The 26,088-nt window shown below is 39.1% G+C and overlaps 1 protein-coding gene across 13 annotated transcripts in view; it reads right to left on the reverse strand.

Annotated features, from left to right (window-relative positions):
* The window catches only part of CLASP1 (cytoplasmic linker associated protein 1), a 179,079-nt gene that overhangs the window by 54,303 nt on the left and 98,688 nt on the right, over nucleotides 1-26,088 (reverse strand). For 5 of the 13 annotated variants that reach the window (XM_027636831.1, XM_027636830.1, XM_027636834.1 and 2 more), the window contains exons 19-22: nucleotides 25,847-26,017; nucleotides 16,938-17,045; nucleotides 13,422-13,589; nucleotides 620-723 (exon numbers count right to left, since the gene is read on the reverse strand). In XM_027636831.1, coding sequence (XP_027492632.1) covers nucleotides 620-723; nucleotides 13,422-13,589; nucleotides 16,938-17,045; nucleotides 25,847-26,017 — 551 coding nt within the window. Of the gene's footprint in view, nucleotides 1-619; nucleotides 724-4,548; nucleotides 4,612-8,204; nucleotides 8,313-13,421; nucleotides 13,590-15,357; nucleotides 15,385-16,937; nucleotides 17,046-25,846; nucleotides 26,018-26,088 lie in introns of all 13 variants that reach the window. The other 8 variants (XM_027636825.1, XM_027636824.1, XM_027636837.1 and 5 more) reach the window with 3 other exon arrangements.

Here is a 26,088-nt window from a genome sequence, read left to right on the forward strand (position 1 = left end):
ATACAGGACAATGAAATTTTTAAGAATGACAATAAATTTACTGGGAAAAGCAGTGAATGTTTGAAAGTACTAGCAGCAAATTAGACAAATACAACTTAACTGCATGAGATGGTACCAATTCCATGCAAGCCAGGTTATAAGCTAACTGAGTATCTATCCAGGTGCAAATAAACACAGGGCAGGAACTTGTGAAATTCTCAGTTCTTGCTGAAACCTGATCAGGAATTGACTCTAACAGAGGACACTCTTTTTCTGACAAAGTCTTTATGCAGGTAATGGGATTGATGGAAATCTCCAACCCCACGAGTGACGAGCACCCGGTGCCGCAAACATCCTCTGACAGCAAAGTGAAAGAAAAACAGCCGATGCAACCCATCCTGCAGCTCTAGCACCAAGCCACAGCAGTCTGTCTGATAACAACTGCAGAGAACTAACACGAAATAAGGAAAAATATACTGCTGCCAATACAGCCGAAGACAAAACAGCAAAAGGTAACTAACTGTACAGCATCAGACACTGGTACAATCAAAACAAAGCTATTTAGAAAGAGGAGAACATACGTACAGGTAACTTTAAGCCACTTTCCGGTGTTGGAAGCATTTTGTATTTTTCCTCTTACCAGTGCATCGGCCACAGCAGCCTCCAGATCTGTGCTGGTGCTCAGGACTCGCATGGCATTCACAGAAGCAGGCATTCTGCCTGGTTGTCCGAGTCCAAACCGGTCTGCACAAAAGACAACATTGAAAGAGATTGTTAAATGAACTCACATTCACTTGGAATCCTAATCAGGTGCCCAAGTAGCTCTCCCCACGGGCTCTGGGAACTCACAGTGCTTTTCCATTAAACACCCTTTTACCCAGAGTTCCAGAGAGTTTGTTATTAAGGTAAGAAATAAACTATTGTTTGTTGGGTGTTAGAGACAATTTTGGATCCTCAGGGCAACTTTGTATTTATTTATTTTAAACTGGGAAGCAGGGTATCTATTTTGTGTTTCTTTTTACACAGCTGTTTCAAAGCTTTATTTTAATGTCAGAGGCAGACATGCCCATCCCAATCTGGCACTCTCAGAAATCAAGAGAAAGCTTCTCATTAACTTCAGAGAGACAGAACCATGCCTGGTGTCACAACATGTTAATACCCAAGCTCTCATCCATCCTGCAGCCTTTTCTCAGGCAAGGATGTGAGACTAGTATTTATGCCTATTTTATGTCTCAAGGCTTGATTAACCAGTACAATATTCCCCTACGCCCTCAAAGCATAAAGTTTATTATTTACTTGTGAAGCGACTGCAATTTTTGACTTAGTACTGTTCTTAAGAAGCAGTTTAAATGCCAAAGCTCTATATCAAAACTGATCTTCTGAGCACACAGGATCATCTTTTTCCCTTTGAATTTGATGGCAAAGTTCTCAAAGGCATCCAAAGCAACAGGGATTGAGTCTAAAATGCCATTTAGGCTCCTAACATTAATCAGTTTACTTTATAATTTGCCAAGTCTACCAAAAAAGTTACTGAATTAGCAAAAGCCAAATTCAAAAAGGAAGGCTAGCAGGGATATGGTAGAATCACTGACTTGAGTACCACAGGCCAGGCTCTGGCAGCCTAGTCCTTCTGGGTGGGGGCAGATCAGACACCAGATTACTGGGATCCTGGCTTCGGTCCATAAGCAGGAACATTGTTTTTTTACATTCCAAGTTTTTGTTTCCATACGGGTTTGTTTTTGCTCATCAAGGACTCAGAACATCCCTCCAGGGACACTGGTTACACACCTCTCCCCTGCACCCACACATGCCAGTAAGAGTTTTGCCAGCAAATTCAGAATCAACTTGCATGAGCCCATTTAATAGACCTTCAGCTGATCCACACTGGAGGCAGCCATCAGGCAGCACAAGAGAGGGATCAAGTCACACAGGTCTTTTAATAGTTCATCTATATTTAATTTAACAATGGAAAAATACTGCTCATCAAATTGCCCAGCTATATTGTGGATTTACAAAAAACTGAGGTCAAACGTGGTATTCAGCAGCTTAATATATTTTTTGGGAAAATACTGTGCTTATCACAAAATTTCATTTCTTTCTTCTTTAAGAACCTTCTGCACTGAAATATCTTTTAAGGAATTAGCTCACACTGACATGCATAATTTAAATCAGAGATTGAAGTTTGCCAGTCTACTGTCCTAATTCCAAAGCTTTATTCGAATGTATCAGAGATTAAGCTACTGAAAGGAAACAGGGAAAAATTTAATATCCAAAGTATTTGGAGAAGAAAAAAGAATCCCTGCAGACTAGTATTTATTTCAAACAGAAGTGTTATCTACCAAAATTTCCTAGAGTTATGTACCCAGACAAGACATTTCTGATTTACAACAAAAGCACATTTTCTACAAAACACATTACAAGAGAAAAAAAATAAACAAATTTCTTAGAACTACTGCCAAAAAAGTAATCAAATCATGACATTTCACAAAGAAATAAAAGTTGTATGTGTTATTACTATCCCCTTTTTTAATGCACTTGAGTTGAAGAACCACTTCAAATATTTAGGTGAAATAGTGCTTTATCCCTAAAATAGAAAGATCTGTGCACTCTTAACAGAAGCACAGAGGAGACAACAATGTGTTAGGTCTGATTGCAACTTAAGTCACAACTACAGAGATATACACTACAAAGATGTACAGAAGACAAGGATTTTCCTAAGTGCACATAATATCTGGTACAATATGAGGGCTGTAAATGTTGAAAGAAGTCTTGAACTCAGTTTTATATTTAAACCCAACTCAATGACATTGCTCAAGTGTTACTGAGATCAGAATTTGGTTTTAGCTTTTGAAATTACACAGCATCAAAAATACCACTGTCATTTGTTTTCACATAAATTTAGTATTACATTAGAAAAGGGTAGATAGTTGTTTTGGCTTTTTTATTAAATGAAGAACAAAATGACAAAGTAATTCAATTGTAGATCAGTTTAAATACCCAGCATAAAGAAAAAAAATTGAGCTTTTCTTCCGTGTTAAGTGCAGTGTGGCATGCTGGCTTCTATCTATCTCCATGGCTATTAGGAATTTTCTGAACTAATTTTTTCAATGATCTTTAAATTCATAACACCCAAGTTACTCTGGGTTTCTCCCTAAGACATTGTTGCCATATCTGAGTGGAGAAGTAAGACCTTCGGAGAGATCTCAGCATATCTCTAACATGGGGCTGGGAACACATCTGGCTACAGGAATAACAAGTACAGGCAAGCCCAACATTACTGGGTAAGAAATAAGCAGAATATGCTCTGGCCACATTCCCTTGTCTCCCTGGTTAGATTCATTATACTTGTTCCAAACTTGGTGAAAATTTGCAATCACCACTTTGACCCTTTTTTTGCCATTTTTCAGAAGATTTTGGTCTTCTGTAGGACACAAGTAACCATAAAAAATTTGATTATTCTTTGTACCAAACCACCGGAGCCAAGCATGAAGTGACTATCACAGGAAGCTGAATGCAAACAAAGCTTAAATCTGTATTACAATCGAGTTATTTTAAATATTTTAAATTACTTTGGTTAAATACAAATTCAAATTGTTATTTGAAAAATGCCAGTCAAATCAGCTTGCATCATGTCTGTTGAGTAACCTGATAATGGAAATGTTTTGAGAGCTTTAATTAAGTGACAGCCATTTAACTAGACTCATGAGAAACAGAGTATTTTTCACTCCCTACCTGAAGGGGTATAATTAAATAACTTTCAGTATCACAAGTTCCTTATGCAATTTTAGCCTCCAAGAAAACACTGAAGGCCTCATTTTCTACATCACCTTTGTCCCCATAATTAAGTCTCTATTGTCCCAAAGCCAGCAGCACTTGTTCAACTCTTTTTAAGATTCCCAGTGAAATATCCTGATTTCAAAGAGAGTTATAGGTTCTCCATAAGAATCCAGCACAGAGGTGAGGAAGAAGCAACTGCAGATTTTTCTCATTATATGTGAGCATCAGTTGCCTGATGCAAAGCCCAGTGAAATTAAGGGAATAATTTCGGGTTTTTTTCAACAACTTCCATGTACTTTGGACAAGGCCTTCAGAATTATAGGAAGGGCAGATCAGCATGTGTTAGGCTTCAAAGTTGATTCTGAAAGCTCCTCAGGTGCTTAATTTTTGCTGCTCTTGTGTATTTTGGAGAGGATCCCAAAGAACTTCCATTAACAGAAACAGTAGTCCAGAATATTTAGTAATAAATGGGATGAAACCTATTTGGGGGATGGGATCCAATTCTAGGCCCATGCTGCACAACTGAGCCAATTTACAGGAGAATTGAGTAAGCCCTGGATCACCCTTTGTTTAAACACTGTTCACAATGTTCCTAAAATACATAAAATTAAAAACATCCAATAAATGAAATTCAAAACAAAAAGCCACGTTGAACAAAACCAGAACAGAAAGCCCCGCAGCGGTGAGAAGCACATGCCAAGTGCTGGCTGATGCATACGATGGCAAATGTTAAGATGGTGTAAAACAAGACTACGTATAAGAAGCAGATTCATGCAGTTAGCGCTTGTTCACCTGACTGCCCAACAGAATCAGCAGTGGAGAGAGCACTAGTGGACCTGGAATGACGTCGAGAAGCTGCAAGTAGAAGGAATGGCAACACCCACAGGATTAACACACATTGAACCCGAGACAGAAAATGCCACAATCCAAAGGGGATGCGTGTGACCACTACCGGTAAAGGTGTTTCATAGTGACGGGGAAATGAGGCTGTATATGAATGCATAACAGATACAGTGCAAGCCCCACAGCAACGCCTCCGTCTGTAGCTTCCCCCACTTCCCCTCGTGACCATAAACACAATGCATGACACAACTCATTTGTGACAGTCCCAAACTGGGTGCAGCTCAGCAAAATCCCTCCAGTGCACATCAGTCACGTTCCAGACCCAGAGGCCTGGAAGACGGCCATCAACGAGAACGTGGAGCACAGAACTACAGAGAAGGATTTAGATGTGTCTGATCTAAACCCCAAAAGTGAAGTCATGATGAATGGTTACGAATTGTGCTTGCAGGTATTTTTCCACAACATTCTAGCCTATGCATAAAGAAACGTTAACGAAGAGAAGGCATAACCACATAAGTAGAAAGAGTCATACAGGGAGGTCACCAACCACTGTGTATCAGTCCTGGGGTTGGGTTTCTTTTCCAAGAAAACACACGTACACACATATTGCAGGTGTTGCTACTGCCAAAGGTGTCTTGCTTTTAACAAATTTTGTATACATGTTTCTTGAACCTCAGCATGAACATGCACAGATAACGAGAATATGCACATCACAAATCTATCTAGAATTACACATGTATACAAATTGTTAATAGCAATGGAGCACGCAGTAGCAGAGGAGCCTAAACATAATATAGCTCCCACTTCAATTCCCAGTTGTTAGCAGCACATCAGTCACAAAATGCCTTTGGAGAGGTTTTCAGTTCTTGGATTCGGCATACAAATGAGTTCTTTATGAAAGCAAATGAAAAACTGGCCCGGCCATTTCCAAATTACATAAATTCAGTTCTTCTAAGGAAGTTTTCCCTACGTCTAGGAATGACATGCTCACCAGCTCAAAGCAACTGACCCAAGAAACTGATTGTTCATTTGAGCAATTCATCACCACAGACTCACTGAAGGCCTTGATGCTTTAACATCGTAACTAGTACTGTCAAGAAACTGAAAAAATAAACCAAAATCACCTTCTAATACAAACAGGTTTTGTCAATTATGCATATACGTGTGCAGAAGAAAAACTCTAAGTCTTCTTTCTAAGGCAAGGAATTCATAAACACAAATACTAATATTACGAAGTAGAAATCAGTAAAATGGGAAAAATGAAATTTGTAGTTTTTTTAACTGTGAAAGCTTCACTAAAAGCTATACAGAATATGCAATGTGGTCTTTGACTATGGAGAACACATGCATTTATTCAAGAGAACAACCTCACTGACATCATAAGTAAACTCATGAAAAATTTGCAGGGTCAGTGCAGGATTATGGACTGAACCTCACAATTAAGGTTCTTAGTTTGCTTTCTTCCAAGTCATTCACTGTGCCCCTGTGGATGCCACTGCAAGATTAGGGCTCATGGAGAAACAAGAATAACCAAAAAAACATAAAAAACAAAAAACCCCACATCTCTGCAAACAGGTTGAGCATAGACTGACTCTTAACTGGTATTTACTAACATAAGAAGCAAGACTGTTGATGCACAGACACACAAACCTGCACAGCAGCCCAAAAACAAGGGCAATTTGCAAGGTCAGGATGTCGGGCTTGACACTGACCATAATACCTCTTAAATGCAAGAATCCTGTCTATACATATAGCTACTTAAAGTATAATTCACGAATATACAAGTTAATCTTTATAAGCAAAACCAGACCATGCACAGTAGGATTATCTTTGCATTACTGCAAGATTAACTGGGTTCTAAAAATACTGTAATAGAACCATATTGTTTTGGCTTAAACTGACATATATAAATTTCTCTGACATGAATTACCCACAACACAATTAACAAGTTCATGAACATGTTCAAGCTCAAAGCATTTCAATGAAAACATAAGGAAAAGGCAATACGATTAACAACTACATTGGGTTACTGTTGTTACATCGATATTTCCTCCCCATGTAACCTTTAGGATCTAATAACAATATATTTCTAGAAATGCATTAATCTTCATGTAATTAAAAACCGTGAGTTAAAATGAGATGACCCTCTTCCCACAATAAATGTAACAAACAGGGTAACACACATCTGTAACTAAAATTTTATAGTCAGTGTAGGAGTCAGACTCAGAACTGGTGAAGGCATACAAAGCTCACACCAACCCTGACTCTGGTACACTGCATTTATTTTTCAGAACAAGGGCTCAAGACAATATTTCAACTACTATATTTTCAATAAAATAAAAAACCACAGCACAGTGACACAGAATGCTAATGAGTTACCCTGAAATCCAGCCTGCTTATACATTTTGGCTGGAGGAAAAAAGGCTCATCCAAAATTGAAGCTAGGCAAGTTAACTATAAAATTGAGCTACAGTCGTGTATCAACTGTCTTTTTATAGCTCTAGTATCAAGTCAACTTCATTCAATCAAAAAAAAGTTCATCCATTTATCTTAAAGAGCTATGAACCAAGTTACGAATGCAAAATTGAATTCCTCCCATTTTTCACCAAAAATTGAGATATTAGAGATAAAGCAAATAGATTATTTTAAAACTCAATATAATGAAGTCTTTGAACCCAAAACCCTCTCCAAAATTAACTTGTGCTGTGTTCCACTTACACATTGTATCATATTCTTCATTTTGTCACTATGTGCAAAATAGATCCTGTAACACCATTCTTCGTTAAATTACTATATAAACAAAGAGGGCCTGGAGATCAACCATATTTCATGTCTGAGATGACAGGTCTCTGATACAAGTAATGTTTTTGGTTGAATATATGACATGGTATTTGATCAGAAACATTAACTATCTTGCTGTATTCAGCATTTGTGCAGAAAAACTTCTGCATGTGGTAACTGTGTTGAGATTCTCTATTTGTACTGTACACTTAAGCTGCACTTCAATGATGCTCCTTTAAAACCTCAGTCTTTCCACAATTTTAAGCTGCTTGATAAAGTTTCCTACTAAAATGGCATGTGCAACTAAACTGATGATTAAAAATGTTCTGTAAAATGTTAAAATGTTCTCTACAAAAAGAGAGCTGCTATCTCCATTTGAGGATTTAATATAGAAATTATATACTGTAACTGTATCTAGCTGTAAGAAAGTCAGATTGTGAATAATTAGAATCACTCAAGAACAGACTACGATGCTACCAACTATTTCACTGTGACCAACTATTTCACCGTGACCTAGAAGATCCAGGTTTGCCCTCTCATAGATTTTCATCAGTGTTGTAAAACGAAGCACAGCAGCTCTGTACAAGCTGATTTTATGAAACTAAACTATTTTCCTGCTAACAGTGAAACACTTAAAACCAGAATTGAAGCATGCAGAAGAAAACAGAGGGGAAAAAAACAGGGTTGGAAAGGGGGAGTGTGAGGAATCCAGAGGACAGGAAAGAGCTCATTCCACCTAGCAGTGTCTTGAAAGGGTAACCACAACAAGGGAAAAAGGCAAAAGAATATTGACCCTTAAAGCTCCAATGCCTACATGTACTCACCAAGTGGAGGAAAGCCCCGAGCAGGGCTTGTATCTCGACTGCTCTCACGGCTGGTATCACGACTGCACCCCTGACTCATGCTGGGTCGGGGGATGCGACTGCTCCGTGCTAGCATGCAGCATGGAGAGTTTCAGAGAAGGTGAACAAGTTTAATGAGGACAGAAAGCTCAAAGTCAAGTCACATTTCTGTTAGTTACTGTAATTATTACATTAGTAATTACAATCTGCAGCAGCCTGCTCAGGTTCTTTACAAACCAACTACCTTACATGCTGAGTGGTGTTTGTGATGTGAAATTTGAGCAGAGTTAATGTCTGGTTGACAGTCTGTTTTTGTCTTAAGCAATCCAAGTTTTGTTATTCAAGTAGAGCAGCAATCTTCAATCATTTAGGGGAGCTCTACTGTTGCAAAACAGATGAGGTTGAAAGAAACCCTTCTGGAATATTTCTTCCTTAATTATAAGATAAACACCCTTCTGGAACAAAATAGTAGATGAAAATTTTTTTAAGTAATCATAATACCTATATGCTATTTCTACATAGATTTGCCTTTCACATGGATAATTTTGCCATGAACAAATATCCTAAGGAAAAAAAAGGTGTACTGTACAGACTTGCAGAGATATCTTTCTCTAATGAAAGGTACTGGGAAAAAGCATTTAGAACCTGAATACCTGAAAGACAGATTAAAAAGTGATTTGAATTTGAAGAGAGTAGCAGAGCTTCAGATATTTAACAGAAGCTAACTTCTGCTCCTCAAGCATTTCTAAAAGCTTATATTTATAGTTTTACATGCATATAGATCAAGATGTATGCACAATAAAGGGGAGCTTTAAACTAGACTCTTTACTTTGACAAAACTCTATATGTTTGCAGATGTTTGAAATCCTACATGTTTGAAAGATGTTTGCAGAAAGGTATTTAGTAAGCTTTATACCTGATAAAGAACACAATATTTTCTTAGGGAAAAGAACAGCAGTTAATTGTCAGGAGTTTACCCTGAAGAATTTAATGACAAGAGAGATTTCCTTTGCTGTTTTGAAAAGGCAGTAGCATATTTTAAGTGTTCAAGAAAAGCCATTAAAGAATTTTCTCACGCACAAAGTAAATCCTAATCTGCCAGCTTTCATGACAACACAGCAGAGGTACATATGCATAATATGAACATGCTAATTATTTGACAGTATCCCTGTTTTTATTTTAAAAAATGCCATTTGCATGCTTCAGAATATATATATATATATTCTTATAAATGTTGGTTTTTACAGAGAACTTATATGCCTAGACTCAAGTTAACGAAATTCCTCTACAGTGTTTCTGTGGTCTCATATACACTGAGTGTGTTAGTATCCTTCAAGCAAAACAGTACAGAACAAAATAGAAACCTTCATATTTGGTTTTTTTAATTCAAATAGAAACTTCCGCCAGATTTTTGGTTTGTCAAATCCCTTCCAGTTTTGCAAAACCCAGTTCATATCTCTCAGCTGAATTAATGGTTCTGATGGTTGACCTTTGATGTCAGACAATACAAGATGAGCTATTAACCAAGATGATTAGATCACCATAATGTCTAACGGTTCTGAGTGTGCTAAATGGTCTTAAATAAGACAGACTAAATTATAAGAATTGGATGAAACTAGGGTCCATGAGTACAATAATCTCACCTCAGATGTACAAGGAAAAAAGCCTGACGGGTAAACTACACATAAAAGTAACACACTAAAGTCTTGCACACAAATACTTGCTTGAAATTGCAGACTCTATAGAAGCAAACTTCTCATTCTTGGGTCTCATGCTTAGATGTAAATAATGGCAGCCTTCACATCAGGTTTGCACAAGCAGTCATTTCTCTTAAGCAGAGAAGATCTGCCAGCCTTTTCTATAATACAACCCTACTAAAAACTGTAAAGGCTCTTAAGAGAGGGAGAGATGTGAATGATTAAAAAAATTAATGGATGCACACAATACATTCTCCTTCCATAACAGCTAACAGTAGCAGCATGAAGTATGAAGAAAATGCGCTCTAACTGCATGAGAACAGACTAGTAGGACAATGCTACACATGAAGCACAATACTGACTGCACAAACAGAGCACCCTAAACCAAACACTGGTTACTTCATGAGTAGTGGTCAAACAAAAGGGTTGCATGTTACTGGATACAAACACAGAAGAGAGAAAAAAAAGAATGGATCGAAAAGAACTGAAAGATGAGTCTGTTGTGGACTCCCAGACACCTGCCTCACATTTTTAATACTGTGCTGTGTAGAGAAGATTGTGTATCAGCTGCTCAGAGTATTTCCTTTAGACACTGCCAGCAGTGTTGTAATTTAGAGAAGTCTCTCATACTGTGACAGCCTGTCTCTGTACTGCAGGCAGCAGAGACGACAGACACAAGTCTCAGTTTGAGAATTCTCAACCCCCAAAAGCTGGACAGAAATCAAGTAAATGAGTAGCAAAATGGATTAAAAGGAGTAATCAGAATGAAAGCAGACAGTGTGCCCACAGCCAGCTCTGCTGTGAGAGAGTCTAGGACAGGACAAGGATGCGTTGTTTTTAATAATATTCAAACTTTCTAATGTGTACTGTACATCTAAGTTTTACCAACTTCATCTGGAAAGTCACAGCACTTAGACATGGCTCACATCATTACTGAAACACACCAGTGGAACACAACAAGTGTAAATATCACCAGCAGAACATGATACTGCCCCTGTTTACCAATCTACCACTTGGAAAAAATTTGTATTTCATCAGGGTGTGAATTTTAATGATTCTTAAGTAGAGACTGAAAATCAGCAGAGGTTTTCTTTAAATCAATACCAGCATTTTAAAGAGTCTGAAATGCTGCCAAAACAGCCAAAGGAAAGCTCTGCAGTGGGATACACCCTGTAGAAGCAAGTCAAGAACTGCCTTCAGCTTTCCAATAAACACTCCTAGCACAACCAGAGAGAGTGCTGTTGCAGGAAACTGATAGCCAGCTGTGCTGCTCCACTTTTTGGAGAATGATAAACTCGAATCTCTCACTCCTTTCAGATCCAGCTGAGCATCCAACAGAATTAACTTCAGGCAGATAACTTTCAATCCATGGGAAATGGACATCGTCTTTTTGAGGAGACGATCTCCTTCAAGGGACCCAAAGAAAAGCTCAAGATTAAATGCACTATACTCCTCCTTCCCTAACTATCACCACTAGTAAAACTCACTGAGGAGATAGCAAAGGTAGGCTTAAAACTGAAGTGTCATAAGCAGGGCTATACAGGTGACCATGCAGACCTCAGCACACCAATGTGCCTCTTTGAAAACAACTTCAAGGTTTCCAGCACACAGAAGGAACATTATTCATGGATACCTGTGGTCATCATGGAAATCTAAGTTAGCATCAAGTTACTGATGCTAACAGGCATCCACATGGAGAGGTTCTATTAGCTTGCTACTGTCCCAGGAGGGCCTGAAAAACTCCAGTGGATGGTTCCTGTATTGAAAACCAAGGTGAGTGGGAGTCTATTTAATGAAATGAACAAACAAAATAAAATATTAAGGAAATAGAGAGACTGAAGCAACATAATAAGAAAGCATAAAATACTGTTAGCTACTATGCTATAAAGTAATAAATACAATGGAATAATGATATATAGCTGACAGCGCAGAAGCTATCCAAGCCAACATCACCATTTTCAAGATTCAATAAAAATACAGAATTTCTGCAACTGCAGTAAAAGTAACACAAGTGTCAGACACACCTGTTCCCCTAACAGCCCAAAAAGAACAGGCTGTGGCCATCAACCCAGGGAGGGCAGGTGTAAGCCACACATTTGATACATGTCAGAGCTCTCTCCCACTCTCAAAAAACAAGCACTGACTGTCTTCTCAGGGAGCACACCAGAGAAATGAGATACAAATTACTCTTTCAAAAGAATTCAAGGCTCCGTAATGTACCTGAAAGCAGGCAACCCAAGAATGAGGATTTTTACACAAGGCAATTTCCCTTCAGATGCTCAAGACTGTTTCAAATCAAACCACATAATGTGATGATCAGCTTAAGCATGGGTGATGATACTATCCATCATTCTCTGCTTCCTCCTAAAAAACAACACTCTCCTACAGAGAGAACAATTATCCCCAGTATTTGGGAGGCACTTTACATTTTAAAAGCAGTGAACAGAAAAGCACAATGAATTCATACAGAGGCAATAAAATAGATCAGACATAAGAAGAACACTGAATTTGGAAAAGCAATCACAATGAACATGAAGTATTTTTTTATGAATCATAATGGCATATGCACTGAGGTGCTTTAAAATTATTTCAGTATACTGGAAGAATGAACAAGATACTTCTCTATTAACAATCTACTCTAAATAAAAAGGTAGCCTAAATGTAAAATACATTTGCTAAGACAACAGTTATAAATTTAACTGCCAACAGTAAGGCTATAATTTCAATCAATTTCAACTTACTAGAAAAGTCTTTGGAGATAAAAAATAATTTAGCATCAGTATCATTTAAAGTGTTCTTATTTTACATTAGTTTCAAACTTATAAAACAATTTCTATTGAAAAATAAAAATGTTCAGACAGCACATTGAATACCTTCTCACCTCAGTTCGGATACACAAAAGTTTTATATATGATGTTTACTCACCTGACCTAAAAAAAAATGAATCTGCTGATAAAATTTGAAAATTGAAACTATTACAGAATATTTACATAACAGTCAGTAAGACAAGAATATTGAAAGCAGAACAATTAAAACAGAAGTCTAAAACATCGTCTAAGAATGTGGCTCCAAGATATTAAGGATGAGAGAAGCAAACCATTTAAGCTGCAAAATTTCTAAGATAATCCAAGAAGGTGCTTTTTGCCTTTGATTCCAACTGACTGTAAAGATTGCTCAACTCATTTCAGGACTCAGACGTTGATACCAAATGAGGTCTTTCTGCTGTGATGGTTATTCACGACAACTGTTTTTGCCGTCTGATCTAATAACATCACTCATGTTGAATTTCAAACAGAAGATACATCATGACATCTTTATGCTTACTTTGAAAGTACAGCTCAACCTGGAAAATTAAAATTACTCTCCAATAAACCATAATCACATAAACTTGTCAGCTGAAAAATTCAGAAGAATAACAGTAACATAAACAGTTTACTAGTCAACAGGAAAGCCCCTCCTTCAAGCATGCTGGTCAGCATGTCACTGCAGTGACTGTTCTTACCTAGTCCTATTCTGTTGGGACTCGTCTCTCGACTGCATCCCTGGCTCCGAGGAATCTTGCTGCGCTTCTCTGAAGATGATGGCACTGGCTGGACTCTGGATGTTCCGCCGCTCAGGCCACCATAGGAGCTTCCTAAGAGCTTACCCGGAGAACTAGACCGGCTACCAGCTAGAAGAGAACCAGAAATAAGGGTAAAACAATTAAACCCCCCCAAGATTTTAAGCACACTGACGGCAAAACTGGAACACAATCACTTTTATATAAAAATTTGATCCAAATCACTCAACAAACTAATGGGAGTGTTCCCTATGGGCTTGCAAGGAAGACCGAGGAAAGTCCATGGACAATACACACGGACATCAGTAACCCTGCCTCTATTAACTGTGCTTCCCACTGGGGATCAAGCCCAGACATTGCTGCATTTGAACACCCCAGTTGGCTTTATGAGAGCTTGTGGAGGTGCTGGGACAGCCCTGCTGCAGCAATACGGAATTCACAAGCTGCTTCTACTCCTCACAAAGCAACACCAACAAGCCTGTGTGGAGAGCTGTGCTGCAGCTGCCGGCTTCTGGCACAGGTCACCTGCTGCAAAGGAGCTCAGGCATCTTCATTCTACACTGCGGTGGTGGCATTACTTTCTTACAATAATTCAGTGAAGGAAAATAAAAAAAAAAAACAAACAAAATCCAACCAACATAAAACCCCCACCACATCAGAAGAGATCAGCACAATAAGGGTAAACCATGTGAGCCTGTCACATTTGTAGAGATGATGGCTTACTTAGGTCTGGTTGGTTAAATCTAAGCTATTAATTTTTCAGATGAAGAAAATTTTTAGCAAGTCAAATAGTTGGCCTGTTTTATTTTTTCTTCTCTGTTTGAATAGTCCATAGCAAGTTTACACTTCTTCTAAGCCTTGTTGTCTGCAAGAGAGTCTACTAACCAAGATTAATTTACATATTTACATTCCAGTTGCAGTAGATATCTCTATCTGAAACACTTTCGCTGTCTAATTCAATGAGATGACTGATAATTTCTTTTTTCCCCCTCTGGGTCTTCATTTGCTAATTTGTTTGAAAATTAAGTAATGCTAGTTTAAAGGTAATCATAAAGAAGTAATACTCTAAGAGTAATAGACTCAAGACTATTTTTTTTTTTTTTTTTGCTTCTTCAGGTATATAGAGTCCCTGAAAATCTGCTGTTGCCATTACCATTCCTGACATTCAATTTATTTGCTAAAACAGCCAGGAAAAGGATACTTGAAAAGGTTGCAAGAACATACTCAGGCAAGCTCAAATTTTGAATTGATACTCATGTTGGTTTCTCTCTGAAAAGTATCTATGCATCTCACAAAAATTTCATTTCCAGATACTATTAGTACTAGCAACAGTTAAAGACTGTTCTCCTGTCTTAGTTTAAGAAGATATGCAATTCTATTAGTCTCATGGACAATGCCATAACACATGCATTATACACTTGTCCCCTCCAATTTCTCAATCAAAGCCATTCTGAATCCATTAAATATACTCCAATACTGTGTGTGGTGCTGGCTCTATTCTCCCCACCCCCAAAGTGACAGATGCCAGTCTTACACAGAGCACCACAACCTACAACCAAGACTCTTCTCAGTTACACTGTTACAATCTCACTGATATCAGCAGGGTTGCACTGAAGTAACTGGAAAAAGAATTTAGCACCTGGGGTTTAAGCTGCAGCAGTGAGAGAGCTTCAATGTGCAGAACGTATGCTTAGCATATTTGATTACTGGGAGAAAGCAAAGTCACCTGCCTTTGACTTATGACTTTAAGACTTATGACTTCAAGAAAATGCTTTTTAAGTCTCACGGTTAGGAGAGAATGAGGGACACTAAAAGCTTAGCAGTTAAAAAATGTGAAGGAAATAACATGAGAAAGCAAGAAAGGGAAAACATTTCTTACCACCAGCAGGATTAGCTGATCTCGATCCTTGATTTATGAGGGCAGACCAAGGGACAGGCAAAAAGTGGATTAAAAGACAGCAAGACAATACTGCGTTCACCATGCGGTTTATGCTATACACAATACAGACAGATTTATTTACAAACATGTCACTCCTAAAGCCTCTGCAGAATGCAGTGAGTTAATGTGCAGATGCAACTACATTTCCCAAGGTTGATCAGCTACTTAGTAAAACATCAACCAAGACACTAAGACTCAAGTTCTGCTCTAAATTACACCCCAGCCCAGTCTGCAAAATTGCAGCATGGTTACCCACTGTGTGGGCATTGGAGAATTTGGTCCTGTGACTTATATTTGAATTCATAAATTATTTCAAGTAACTTGGCTTAAGGATAAAGAACACATCTGATTGGGCTAGGCTGGAAATGGGATTCAGCAAACTAGACCAAGGTAGCAGGTTCACATATGGCCATCCTAAATTTTCATAAGGCATTCTATAAAAAAAAAGTAAGTCCATAATATCTGAAACCTTCGGATATTTAACTATTCTTTAAATACTTCTGAGACTTGTCTCATGTGGTCTGATCATTTTTCACCAAACTAAGTTTAGGAAAAAAAGGGTAATTTCTGGCTTTAGATCAGTTTTAGGTTCAAAACTTAATTGATTATAATCAATTTATATCAGCATACCTGAGCCCAAATATATCTTCAAGACCCCAATGTAAAGATTTTCATTTGGCCCTATCCTCAACATACTACTACTTTCTTCAGCTCTCCCAGCTTAACACAAGGCTACAAACTGCTTCTTCACCCCTCCAGCATGACAGAGCAAAGCAATGAGAGAATGAACAGAGAAGGGCTTTTAAATAAGGGTACAAAGCAAGACAAGTCATCAGAACAGACAGATCCTTCCACAAACCCCATCTCCTCTTACCCACAAGGTTGAAGATCCTCAAAACAGGGACTAGCTTTCTCCCTACCCCCAATTTCTTTTAAAGTTTGAGTGACAAAATTCTCCTTAGATGCACATGACAAACATGCAGCAGCACCATATGTGTGGCTCCTAGGGGAAAGCCATGCCTTGCCAGGAAGCCAGAGAGCGCAGATGTGTCATGTGAATCAAAGTAGAACCCTTTTCCCCATATCTACACAAAATAGGTAATGTCCTATTTTAAACTGATGCCAAATCCCATTAATTTTAGACAGCTCACGTGTCACACATACAGAAATAGAGTCACATAAGCAGGAGAAGTTTGGCAGAGCAAGACCCCAGGACAGCAGTCAGCTACAGTCACAGCGGGTGTCGCAGCAGGACTCAGTGCCAGTTATTTAGTTCTACAGATGACAGTGACATGAGATTCTGCTGCACAACCAGTAAATAATGGTAGCAACTTAGCACTCGGATTTGGGGCCCTCTCTGTCAGCAGGAGCACACACTGCCTACATGGGGATTCATTTTATTACATGTCCAAACACTCTTATCAGAAGTGAGCCCAATTCTCAGCTGACGCTACTGCAGTTCAAGAGAAACGTATTAATAACTATTTGTTCTGCTCCCCGAGGAATAAAACAATTCTTACGCTGGGACTGGGAAACTACTTTAGCCCGGCTGCGGCCTCGAGTATCAGCAGGCGTCGAGGTGACACTTGTGGCACTGCCAGAGCTCTGTCTCCTTGTACGGATCCGACCTGGAGGAATGCAAAGACAATCACACTGTTAATAAAAGGCAGCAGCAGTGTCTAACACACTCTACACACAATTACCCAGCGTATACAAAAGAATTTTATAGGAAGAGGCAACACCTTTTATTGGGCTGGTTGAGACGCAGGGGAGGGAATGGAAACAGCCACAGTCCATGAGTCCAAAAACTTCTTTGCTCTCGGTAATGCTATCAGCCAGTTTAATTAAAAAATATTACCTCTCTATAGCCTTTGTTTCTGTTCTACAGTAGCTTCTTTATAAAGGATCAACAACAAAAACTGTCAACCTCCTCAATGCAGCTTCCTATATCACTTTCTGAGAAGGTGATCACACTTTCAGAGACAGGTGTGACAGATGCCCTCCCAAATTCCATCACTGGGATTTCCAGTTAGCTGTTGGGTGCTTTATACCCTGCTCCCCCTGCACAGGATGGCATGCACTCCTGCGACACTCTGTCAATGCAGTCTGACCATGCTTTTATTTCAGGCTCATTGAATTTTCCCTGTTTACAGATCCCTCATATTTATCCAGAGATCAGTGTAACTTGACTTGTAATGGAGAGTCCCATTTAACACAATCAATGTTGTGGAAAAATGATTCTGTGTGCCTTCTCTTTATTTAAGCAGAGAAAGGGTATAAAGTGTTCTTGGTCCTTTTTCGGTCCTTTCCTCATGAAAAAGCCACAGACATTTGAGCTAGGAAAGCTTACAGGGTCATCAGTTCACCCCCTTCCTGGGGCAGGGCCATTTCCTACAGAACATTCTTTCCAGTGCTAAGCTTCAATTATCTGTCTCTAGTTAATGGGAAAGAAATGATAATTAAGAGTAACACAAAGAAAGCCTCCATCAGTACTTTTCAACACGTCCGTTCCCAGCCAAATCTGAAGTTGTTTCTCAGGACTCATGCCAGTGCTATCCTGCATTCAGAGGATGATTTCAAGTTTCAGGCACAATAATAAAAGAGAAAAAACCCATATCAGGTAAGGGAAGAGTCTAGACAACTGCACCCACTGGTTACAGATATTCATCTCCTGCCCTCTGTCTCTACCATAAGCATACAGAGAAATATGAATAGGGAGACACACATTTCCCACCCAAAACAACCCAACTTCACATAAGGTACACATGCAGGACAAGACAATGGCAAGCAGCCCAGGCTGAACAATTGGGAGCTACGTTCTTCTGTGAGCTCTCGAAATATTCATAACATGGTCTGCAAGTTTCTGCTAGACACAAAAAGACAAGGAGATGCTTAACTTTGAGAAGAAAGGTTAAACTTGTCTGCAAGGGAAAAAAGCCTACAAGACAGTTCTACTTCAAAACTCTTCACCAGCACCTAGTTTTAAAACAGCTCAGTAGGCAAAATACAGGCATGTACATTCAAACAACTGCTTATAAATGAGACACAGAAGAAATCATTAGCATAAAACTCAGAAAACACAAACAAAACTTTTTAATCACCGGCTTAACTAAACAAGCTCTGAGCACATCCACGTGGGTCCAGCAGTCACCAAACTGGCTGCTGAGGTCTTACCACCAGCAAGGCTGCAGTTCTCCTCTACTCTAGGACAGTCTTGCCTCTTACAAACAGTCAGCCTGATACACAATCAGAGGCAGCCCTAGAGCTTTCTGCTGGCTCACTCCCATCCCCTGCAAGTTTGGCACAGCACAGCTACACACAGATGAGCAGAGCCACCCTGTGACTCATTAACAAGGCATGGACCCCAAACCCCACCATAGGCTTTGAGGAAGAATTGCTCAGGGAAGGAGGCAGACAGATGTCATACTCTTTGTCAGAAACCTAAAGACTTCCCCTCATTTCTCACATCAGGAGGGCATCGTAGTAAGACAAGAAGTTAAACCTGACCAGTCTTAGGAACCAGTAATGGAATTCACTTACATCCTTCCAGAACACCAACAGGAGGCCTTGGCATTACAGGAAGTCCTGGGGGGTAACTCAAGCTGAAATTCACTTTTACACACAGCAGTAGACATTACTGAAAGACATGTTTAGTGATATGTATGGGCCAAGAAAGGGTGAGAAGACACTGATGTCTCCTCTTATGCACAGATCACTTAAGATCTTCAAAATTTTCTGGATTTTTCTGCATCTACAAAAAAATTTATTTTTTTGGTGACTAAGAAGGAGAAAACTGGGACAATATCTACTCCACCTTAAGAAATACAAAGCCTGAAAAAATCTATAAAGAGAAACCAAGATTAGCTTCTGTTAACAATTCTAGAGGCTTTAAAAAAGAAAACTGAACTGAAGGGTCATACTTAATTAACATGTGATTATCAGTAGGATTAGAAACAGAGAACTCAAGTCCTATTCTGAAAACCTTGAGAGTTAGTGGACAGATTCCTACCAACTTCAGTAGTTTCTGAATTAATAAATGCCCAGGAACAAAATTCTGCTTCCTTTTGGAATGATAGATTTGCACACTGATTTTGGCCTAATGAGTGTCAGAGAGAACAATGTGGGACAAGGAGTTGCTCTCCCACAGGAGGAACAGAGTGCTAACACTGATACTGGTTTTCTCATCCTTTCAGACACTGCACTGGACTTGCATTGTTGAAACAGATTTTTCAAGTATATTATACCAAGTACAGCATGCATATGTAGATACAATTGCAATATGTAGATACAAATGTGTCTGCTACATTTCCCTAAGAATTTCATGTGCAAACAAGAGTCTGCATTTACACCCAAGAGTTATTCGCACATAGAACTATGTGTGTGCTTTTATCTCTATCATTCTAACCCAGACAGAAAAACTAATTTCAAGTAGGACTGGAAAAAACATACCAAGTAAGTTATTTAGACTTTGCTATTGTTGTTAAACTCAAGAAAACACCTCCCCTCCCAAAACTTCTTTGCTTTCAAGTGGGTTTGTCTCCATATCTAGCTCAAACTGCAGATGTAGCAATCCATATTTCATAATCATTATTTTTCTGCTAATTTTAAAAGCATTACTGCATCCTGACAACAGCAGCACAGCAAAGGAACAGATAAAGACTGCCCCAACTAGTTTCCAAAAATCATAAAAGTATTTCCATAAAAGAGCCCTTGATCTAAATTTGATATGTGACACATTGGTTGGTACAGAAAGGATTTTGAAAGACTCCATGCAAACGTTTTGTGTTAAGAAATCATTTGTGGATTTTTTAGGAGGTTTTGGTTTTATTTCTTAAAGTTACTGTCATTTTTACAACAATGGTTCAGAATCAACCCCGAAATGTCTAACATATGTCAAAACCCAGGAAGGTTGTCTTGGTTTTTTTTTTTAAAAGGAACAAGTGAAGTAAGATTCTATGATAACATTTGTGCTTTACAAGAGGTTTCACCTGACAGCATTGCCCTGAGCTCTTCTGAGTGGATACTGCACCATTCCCATTCCTCAGAACAGACATGGGCTTTGTGACACTCAGCCTGTGCATTACACTGAAGAAAATGGCTTTCAAATAGTCTAGAAATGGTATGTTATAGCTCCACAACTCAGTTTAATCAATTCTGCATGTGAATAGTGATACCTACAACCACACAAGTTACATATGGAAGCACTGGGACGATAATGGTCTCTCCACAGATCAGGTTAAAGCATTTAGGATATCCAGAACTGGGTTTTTGCCCCACTTGCAGAAAAACATTACTGAAAGAACCTCTAGTACCCCCTATACGTATCGCTGCTAAATGTCACATGGACATCTGAGACACAAATCAATTAAAAACATGCTTTACATATAAATCTGTAAACAACTTTCTACAACTACCATTGGAATGGTTATCATGAATATTCAGCACTTGTCCAACATTATATTACTGTAAGACCTGACTCTGCACCACAATTTTCCCCAAGAAGGAACTGATTCTTACTGGAAAGCATCAGATTACGCCGTCTCTAGGTTTTGCACAAGAACTCCCTCCAAAGCAGAGGACTCAATAAACAACAGTTGCTCCACGTTGCCCTACATAAATAAGCACGGGCAAATCAACTCAGCACTTGCAAAGGGATGGACCAAGAGAAGTAAGAAACCTGCTACCTGAGCTGTACCACGGTCAGTCACCATTTCGAAAGAAGCCTTGCCCTTGAGGACAAGTGAGAGCTTTAAGGTAGAGAAGAAATCAGGAATGGTGATTTCTTTAACCTTGTGTTACTCCCAAAGCTTTTTGATAATGCGCTCAAGGTGTCCAACTGAGCCTAAGTTATCTGAAAATTATAATGAAGTACATTTTATTGCCTTTGTGGTGAATAATAAAAACTATTGAAAACTGTGCCACTGATTGTGGAAACTGATGATTTTGTTTTTAACTTGCCAGTTTCAGGTCAAACCAGCATTTATGCTTCTCCCTTTTGGGAAAGGCTTGACTTTATGCTCACTTTGAAAAAAGGAAACCAGATAACAGAAATGCTCCGCACCATTATTCTGTACTGAAAGTCAGCATTATGCACCTTTTTAAAATATTCCTTGAAAATCCACTTCATGATAAAACACATAGAAACTTTTCTAAGGTTTCCTTTTAATTGGGTATAACAAACATGGCACAAGCGCTACCTCCCCAGCACTAGCTGTGAAGTATCGATCAATATAAAGACTTTATCTCTTTCAAGGTTTCTGTGTGCAAAGCCCTTAATGAAGTTCAGGGAATCATGACTGCTTTGATTGCCCAGACCCCATACATGAAGGGTCTGGGCAACCAAGGCATAACTGTGCACTGCATGAAGACCTGCACAGATTTCACTGGTATACAGACTCACAATACCTTTCCATAAGGAAGCACATTTCAGCAACATTTGCCAACTGGGATGCCACTACTTAAAACCAAAGGACTGACAGTCAACTCAACTTGTATTCTTGCCACTGGTACAGCCTACTCTATCTTGCACCTGGTTTGAGCTGCCTGGCTCCTAACCAAACCGCTGAGGAGAACCGAGGGCAAAGCAGATTGGGACTGCCAAGTCCACACAATGCTGGCTCTGGCTGAGGGGAAGGTGCAGAACTTTTACACTGTAGCTACAGAAAGCCATGATGGGAACCAGACTGCAGATTCAATGACAAGCTGAACCACACAAAAAACCACGGGGATTTTCTCTTAAAGACTTACTGGTGACCTGCAAAAAACCCCAAACAAACCACAAAAGCATGGGTGTAGGTAGCACTTCTGCTTTATATTCTGTTTCCTCCTGTATGTCCAGAGCAAGGGGATGTTTTTCTCTTCCCCCACCCTCTTAATTTTTTACATTTATGTCAAGATTATAAAACTTTGCCTTCCTTGTAATTCTTGACAAACTCTGCAATATTAGAGAGTTGGCAGAAGACCTTTCTCAGCCTTCATCATTCAGTGTAGGACACACTAAATCCTGAATAAAGGTTGTTTTCCCCTGAGCCATCTCAAAGGAAAACAAAGATGAAGAGTTTCAAACAGTGATTTACTCCTTCAAGTATTCTGGCTATTAGTGTACTGTGTTGTTATAATTCTCCCTGATCCTCACTGTCCAAAAAAACCAGAATCCTATAGCAAAAAGATATGAGATTCGGTATTTAACACTAAGGGGATGGCAAACTCCATTTTTGAAAGTTCATCTCAATCTTCCTTGTCTTAAGCAACTTGCTGGTTTCTATTACAGATTTTTACCAAATCCAATCTGCTTCTAATGTAACTGAATTGAAAACAATAACCAAATAAAAACCCCACCCTTTTGCTTTATGGCAATAAAGCATTCAATAAGCTAAAACTAAAGGTATTCCACAGGACAGCTGTTGTAACTTGCTTACACAAATATTATTACAGCTAAAGAGAGGATTGAGAACTGCATAGGGTATTTCATAAATTAACATCAAACCTTAAACATTTCAAAGCTAGGCCAGAAATAGAAAGGTTTGAGAACTGGGATGAAAGGAAGAAGATAAAAGGTTCAACAATTAACAAAACCAAAAAGCTCAGTATTATAACAACTCGGGATTTTCATCCAATTCATGACTGATTTAGAAATAGAGGTGTTTAGGCCAACTTCATATTCCTTATCACTGACAGATCACAAAGCACAAACACTTGCCCAAGATGCAGAGCCAGTTCACCTCTCAACACTAAGTATCATATTCAGAAATGGTACAGACCTTCCCCTCTAAATAATAAATCAATGCATCAATAGTAGTCAGGAAAATAATGTGTCACAACAATACAGTGGCACTTCTAAGACCACCACATCCAAATACAAGCAGCTATCGAGGATACAAGCACAGTCTCACAAGACAGTAATAGATCCCTCGAAAAGAGACTTGCATTGGAAGAAAAGGGGTTTGTTGGGGGATGTAGTTTCTTCATTCTATGTAGAAAACATTCTTGTTTTCAACTCTTGTCTACCTCAGAAAAAGTGATTTCCCAGTGATCTTTTTTTCCTTGAGAAAAAAGAAATAAAGAACAAGTTCTGACAATGAGCCAGAGGAACAGACTGGGATCCCTCCCAAACTAGCAGGCTCAGTGTTCTAGTAAAAAAAGCGCCTTTCCTCCAACTGTCTTCAGTGTAAGCCATCTCAGACAGTTAACAACAAAAAGAGAGCTCAGGTTTAAACAGGTTGACTAAATATTCCTTCCCTAGAGATCATTGTTTACTGTCCTCATTTTTCTGCCATGTGATCCTCTCATTCAATTCTCCCACTGCCCAGTCTCTTCCCGAAAGCATTTGGCAGTTGTGACCTGAGTTTTGGATGGAAAAACACAGCAAACCTTTACACATCAAGGAGCAAGAAATCACAAGCCTTGTGTTGGGGGTTTTTTGTTGGGTTTGGTTTTGCTTTGGTGGGTTTTTTTCAGTTTGGGCACAGGTCACCTTCAACCAAAAGCAGCGCTTTAAATACAGAAACCCACATACAACTCTGTGACCAGAAGTCATAAAAGCAGACTAGTGCTTATTAGCAGGGAGGAGCTCAAAGAGAAAGTGAAGAATACCCCATGGCATCAAAATGAGCAGGACAACCATGCAACACTTCATGCAGGTCACCAGTGAACATGGATGAGAACCAGATAACACTTTGAGAACAGAGACCAGGCAGGGCAGTACGACTGTGGACACACCTCGGTTACACAGAGAGACTGCTTACCCTCGGGTTTACTGGTAGTACCATCTTTAAGCAAATTAAAGAAAAATAAGGAGAGGGTTAATAGGGAAAAATCAGTAACATCAACAGAAGCGGGCACTATATATTAGCTCCACAAATATGCAAAAAAAAATTAATACAATTAAAGAAATGAAAGAAGTTTGACTGTGCAGCAAATCAAACCTGGATATATCTGAAGAAAACACTTGCAGGTTTTCCCTCCTGCAATAACCAACCTTTGCCAAACTCGATTTTCATTGCTTGCCTCACCATTTCTCTCATGAGAATGTGAAGATGATAAACATCCCTACAAGTTCAAAAGGAAGCAGGGTCCTTCAGGAGCAGCCATGTTTGCATCACTTAGAGTGAATTTGCTGCTTTTCTCCTACAGCCTAGTTTAAGAAAAAGACTAACTGTATTCAGTCTCTCAGCTTCAAGGATCAAGTTAGCTTTAAGTAGGTACTTCCCCCCTCTTCCATTCTTCCTCATGGCATGACTGTTTGAAGGCAGTTTAGCCACTGAAGCCAGTGCACAGCACGACTCAAAAATGTGCAAGCCCAAAAGCACAGGATCAACTTCATATTCTGTATTATGTTTCCACTGTGATGTATCTACATCTTGAACCACGTATGAACAATTTAAATCAGAATAAGAATTCAACTTCTGAATTGAATACAACCAACACGTCTAAGCCAAGGTAAAACATTTCAGATATGAAAGAGACCGGTCTCAAAAAGGAATCTATAGAAACCATCCCTACATAATTCACCAAGTATATTTTATCAGATTAAAGACCAAATGCCCTACACTAAGGACAAGAAACTTCTCAACTGACTCAGGAAGATAATCTATAGTTTAAATCAAGACCACAGATTCCTGACTTTTCTCCCTTCTGTAAAAGTAAGTTGATGACAAGTCTGGGATTACATTAGTATGAAATCAGCAGAATCAGAAACTAGCTCAGATGATCAGCTCTGCTCACAACAGAGTTGAAGCTCAGCAAATATGATGTCAATCACTGCCTTGCATTTCCTCCTCCGTTGACTTCTCCAATGGTATCTCCAGGAGAGAAAGATCCAATGCAAAGTGTGTTCTAAGAAACCCTGAGGTACCTGAAGGTGATATACAATGCTCTGAGAGAATAATGTGACACATGGCTATAATCCAAAGAGTTAGTATAAAGAACAGATACTTATATCCTGTCCGGTGGAACGGTAAGACCAACTTCCTCTTGCTTCTGTATCCCTCTCTTTTGTGAATCAGAAAGCGATCAAACTCACCTAAGATGTACTACTCAAAGCATAAAACAATTAATGGAAAACCAGTTTCAGGAAAGGAGGGAAGGAGAAGAAGGAAAAGAGACAGGGGACATGTCAAAAGGAATTGAGCAGTAAGTATTCTCCTCAGCAACGTCCCAGAACCATAATAAGTTCTGCTTTTCCCCAGAAAGAAGAGATGCAGACTATTATACAATTCAAAACCTATGAAGTTGCTTCAAGTCAGTTCTGTTGTCATTTTTTTTTCCTTAATCCCAAAGGGCAAGAGATCACACACTGATTGATCCTGGAGAGGTGGGAACTATCTTAAAGGTATGTTCTTCTAGTTAGAGTTTAATATTCCAGCAAAACTGTGAGGCACTTTCTTCTACTAAAGAAAGCTAACTGCCAGAGTAGAACACGTAGATTTACCTAGTGATGCGTATGACCCTGGGGGCAAGGCTGCAGCAGAACTGAAGGGGGTGGATGCTCCAGAAGACGTCACTTTTGACTTGGCACTAGCTGCTGCATTCACATCGACGTCACTGCGGGATCGCTGCAGAGATCCTGGTGTTGACACAGATTTTGTACTTACTGTAGATGCTGCAGATGGGAGTGGGAGATCCAGAATAAAGAAGATTAATTTTTTGAGCTGTGTGCTTCAAAGAGCCTGA

This window comes from Corapipo altera, unplaced genomic scaffold (assembly GCF_003945725.1).
Source record: "Corapipo altera isolate COAL_440 unplaced genomic scaffold, ASM394572v1 45, whole genome shotgun sequence".
NCBI lineage: Eukaryota > Metazoa > Chordata > Aves > Passeriformes > Pipridae > Corapipo > Corapipo altera.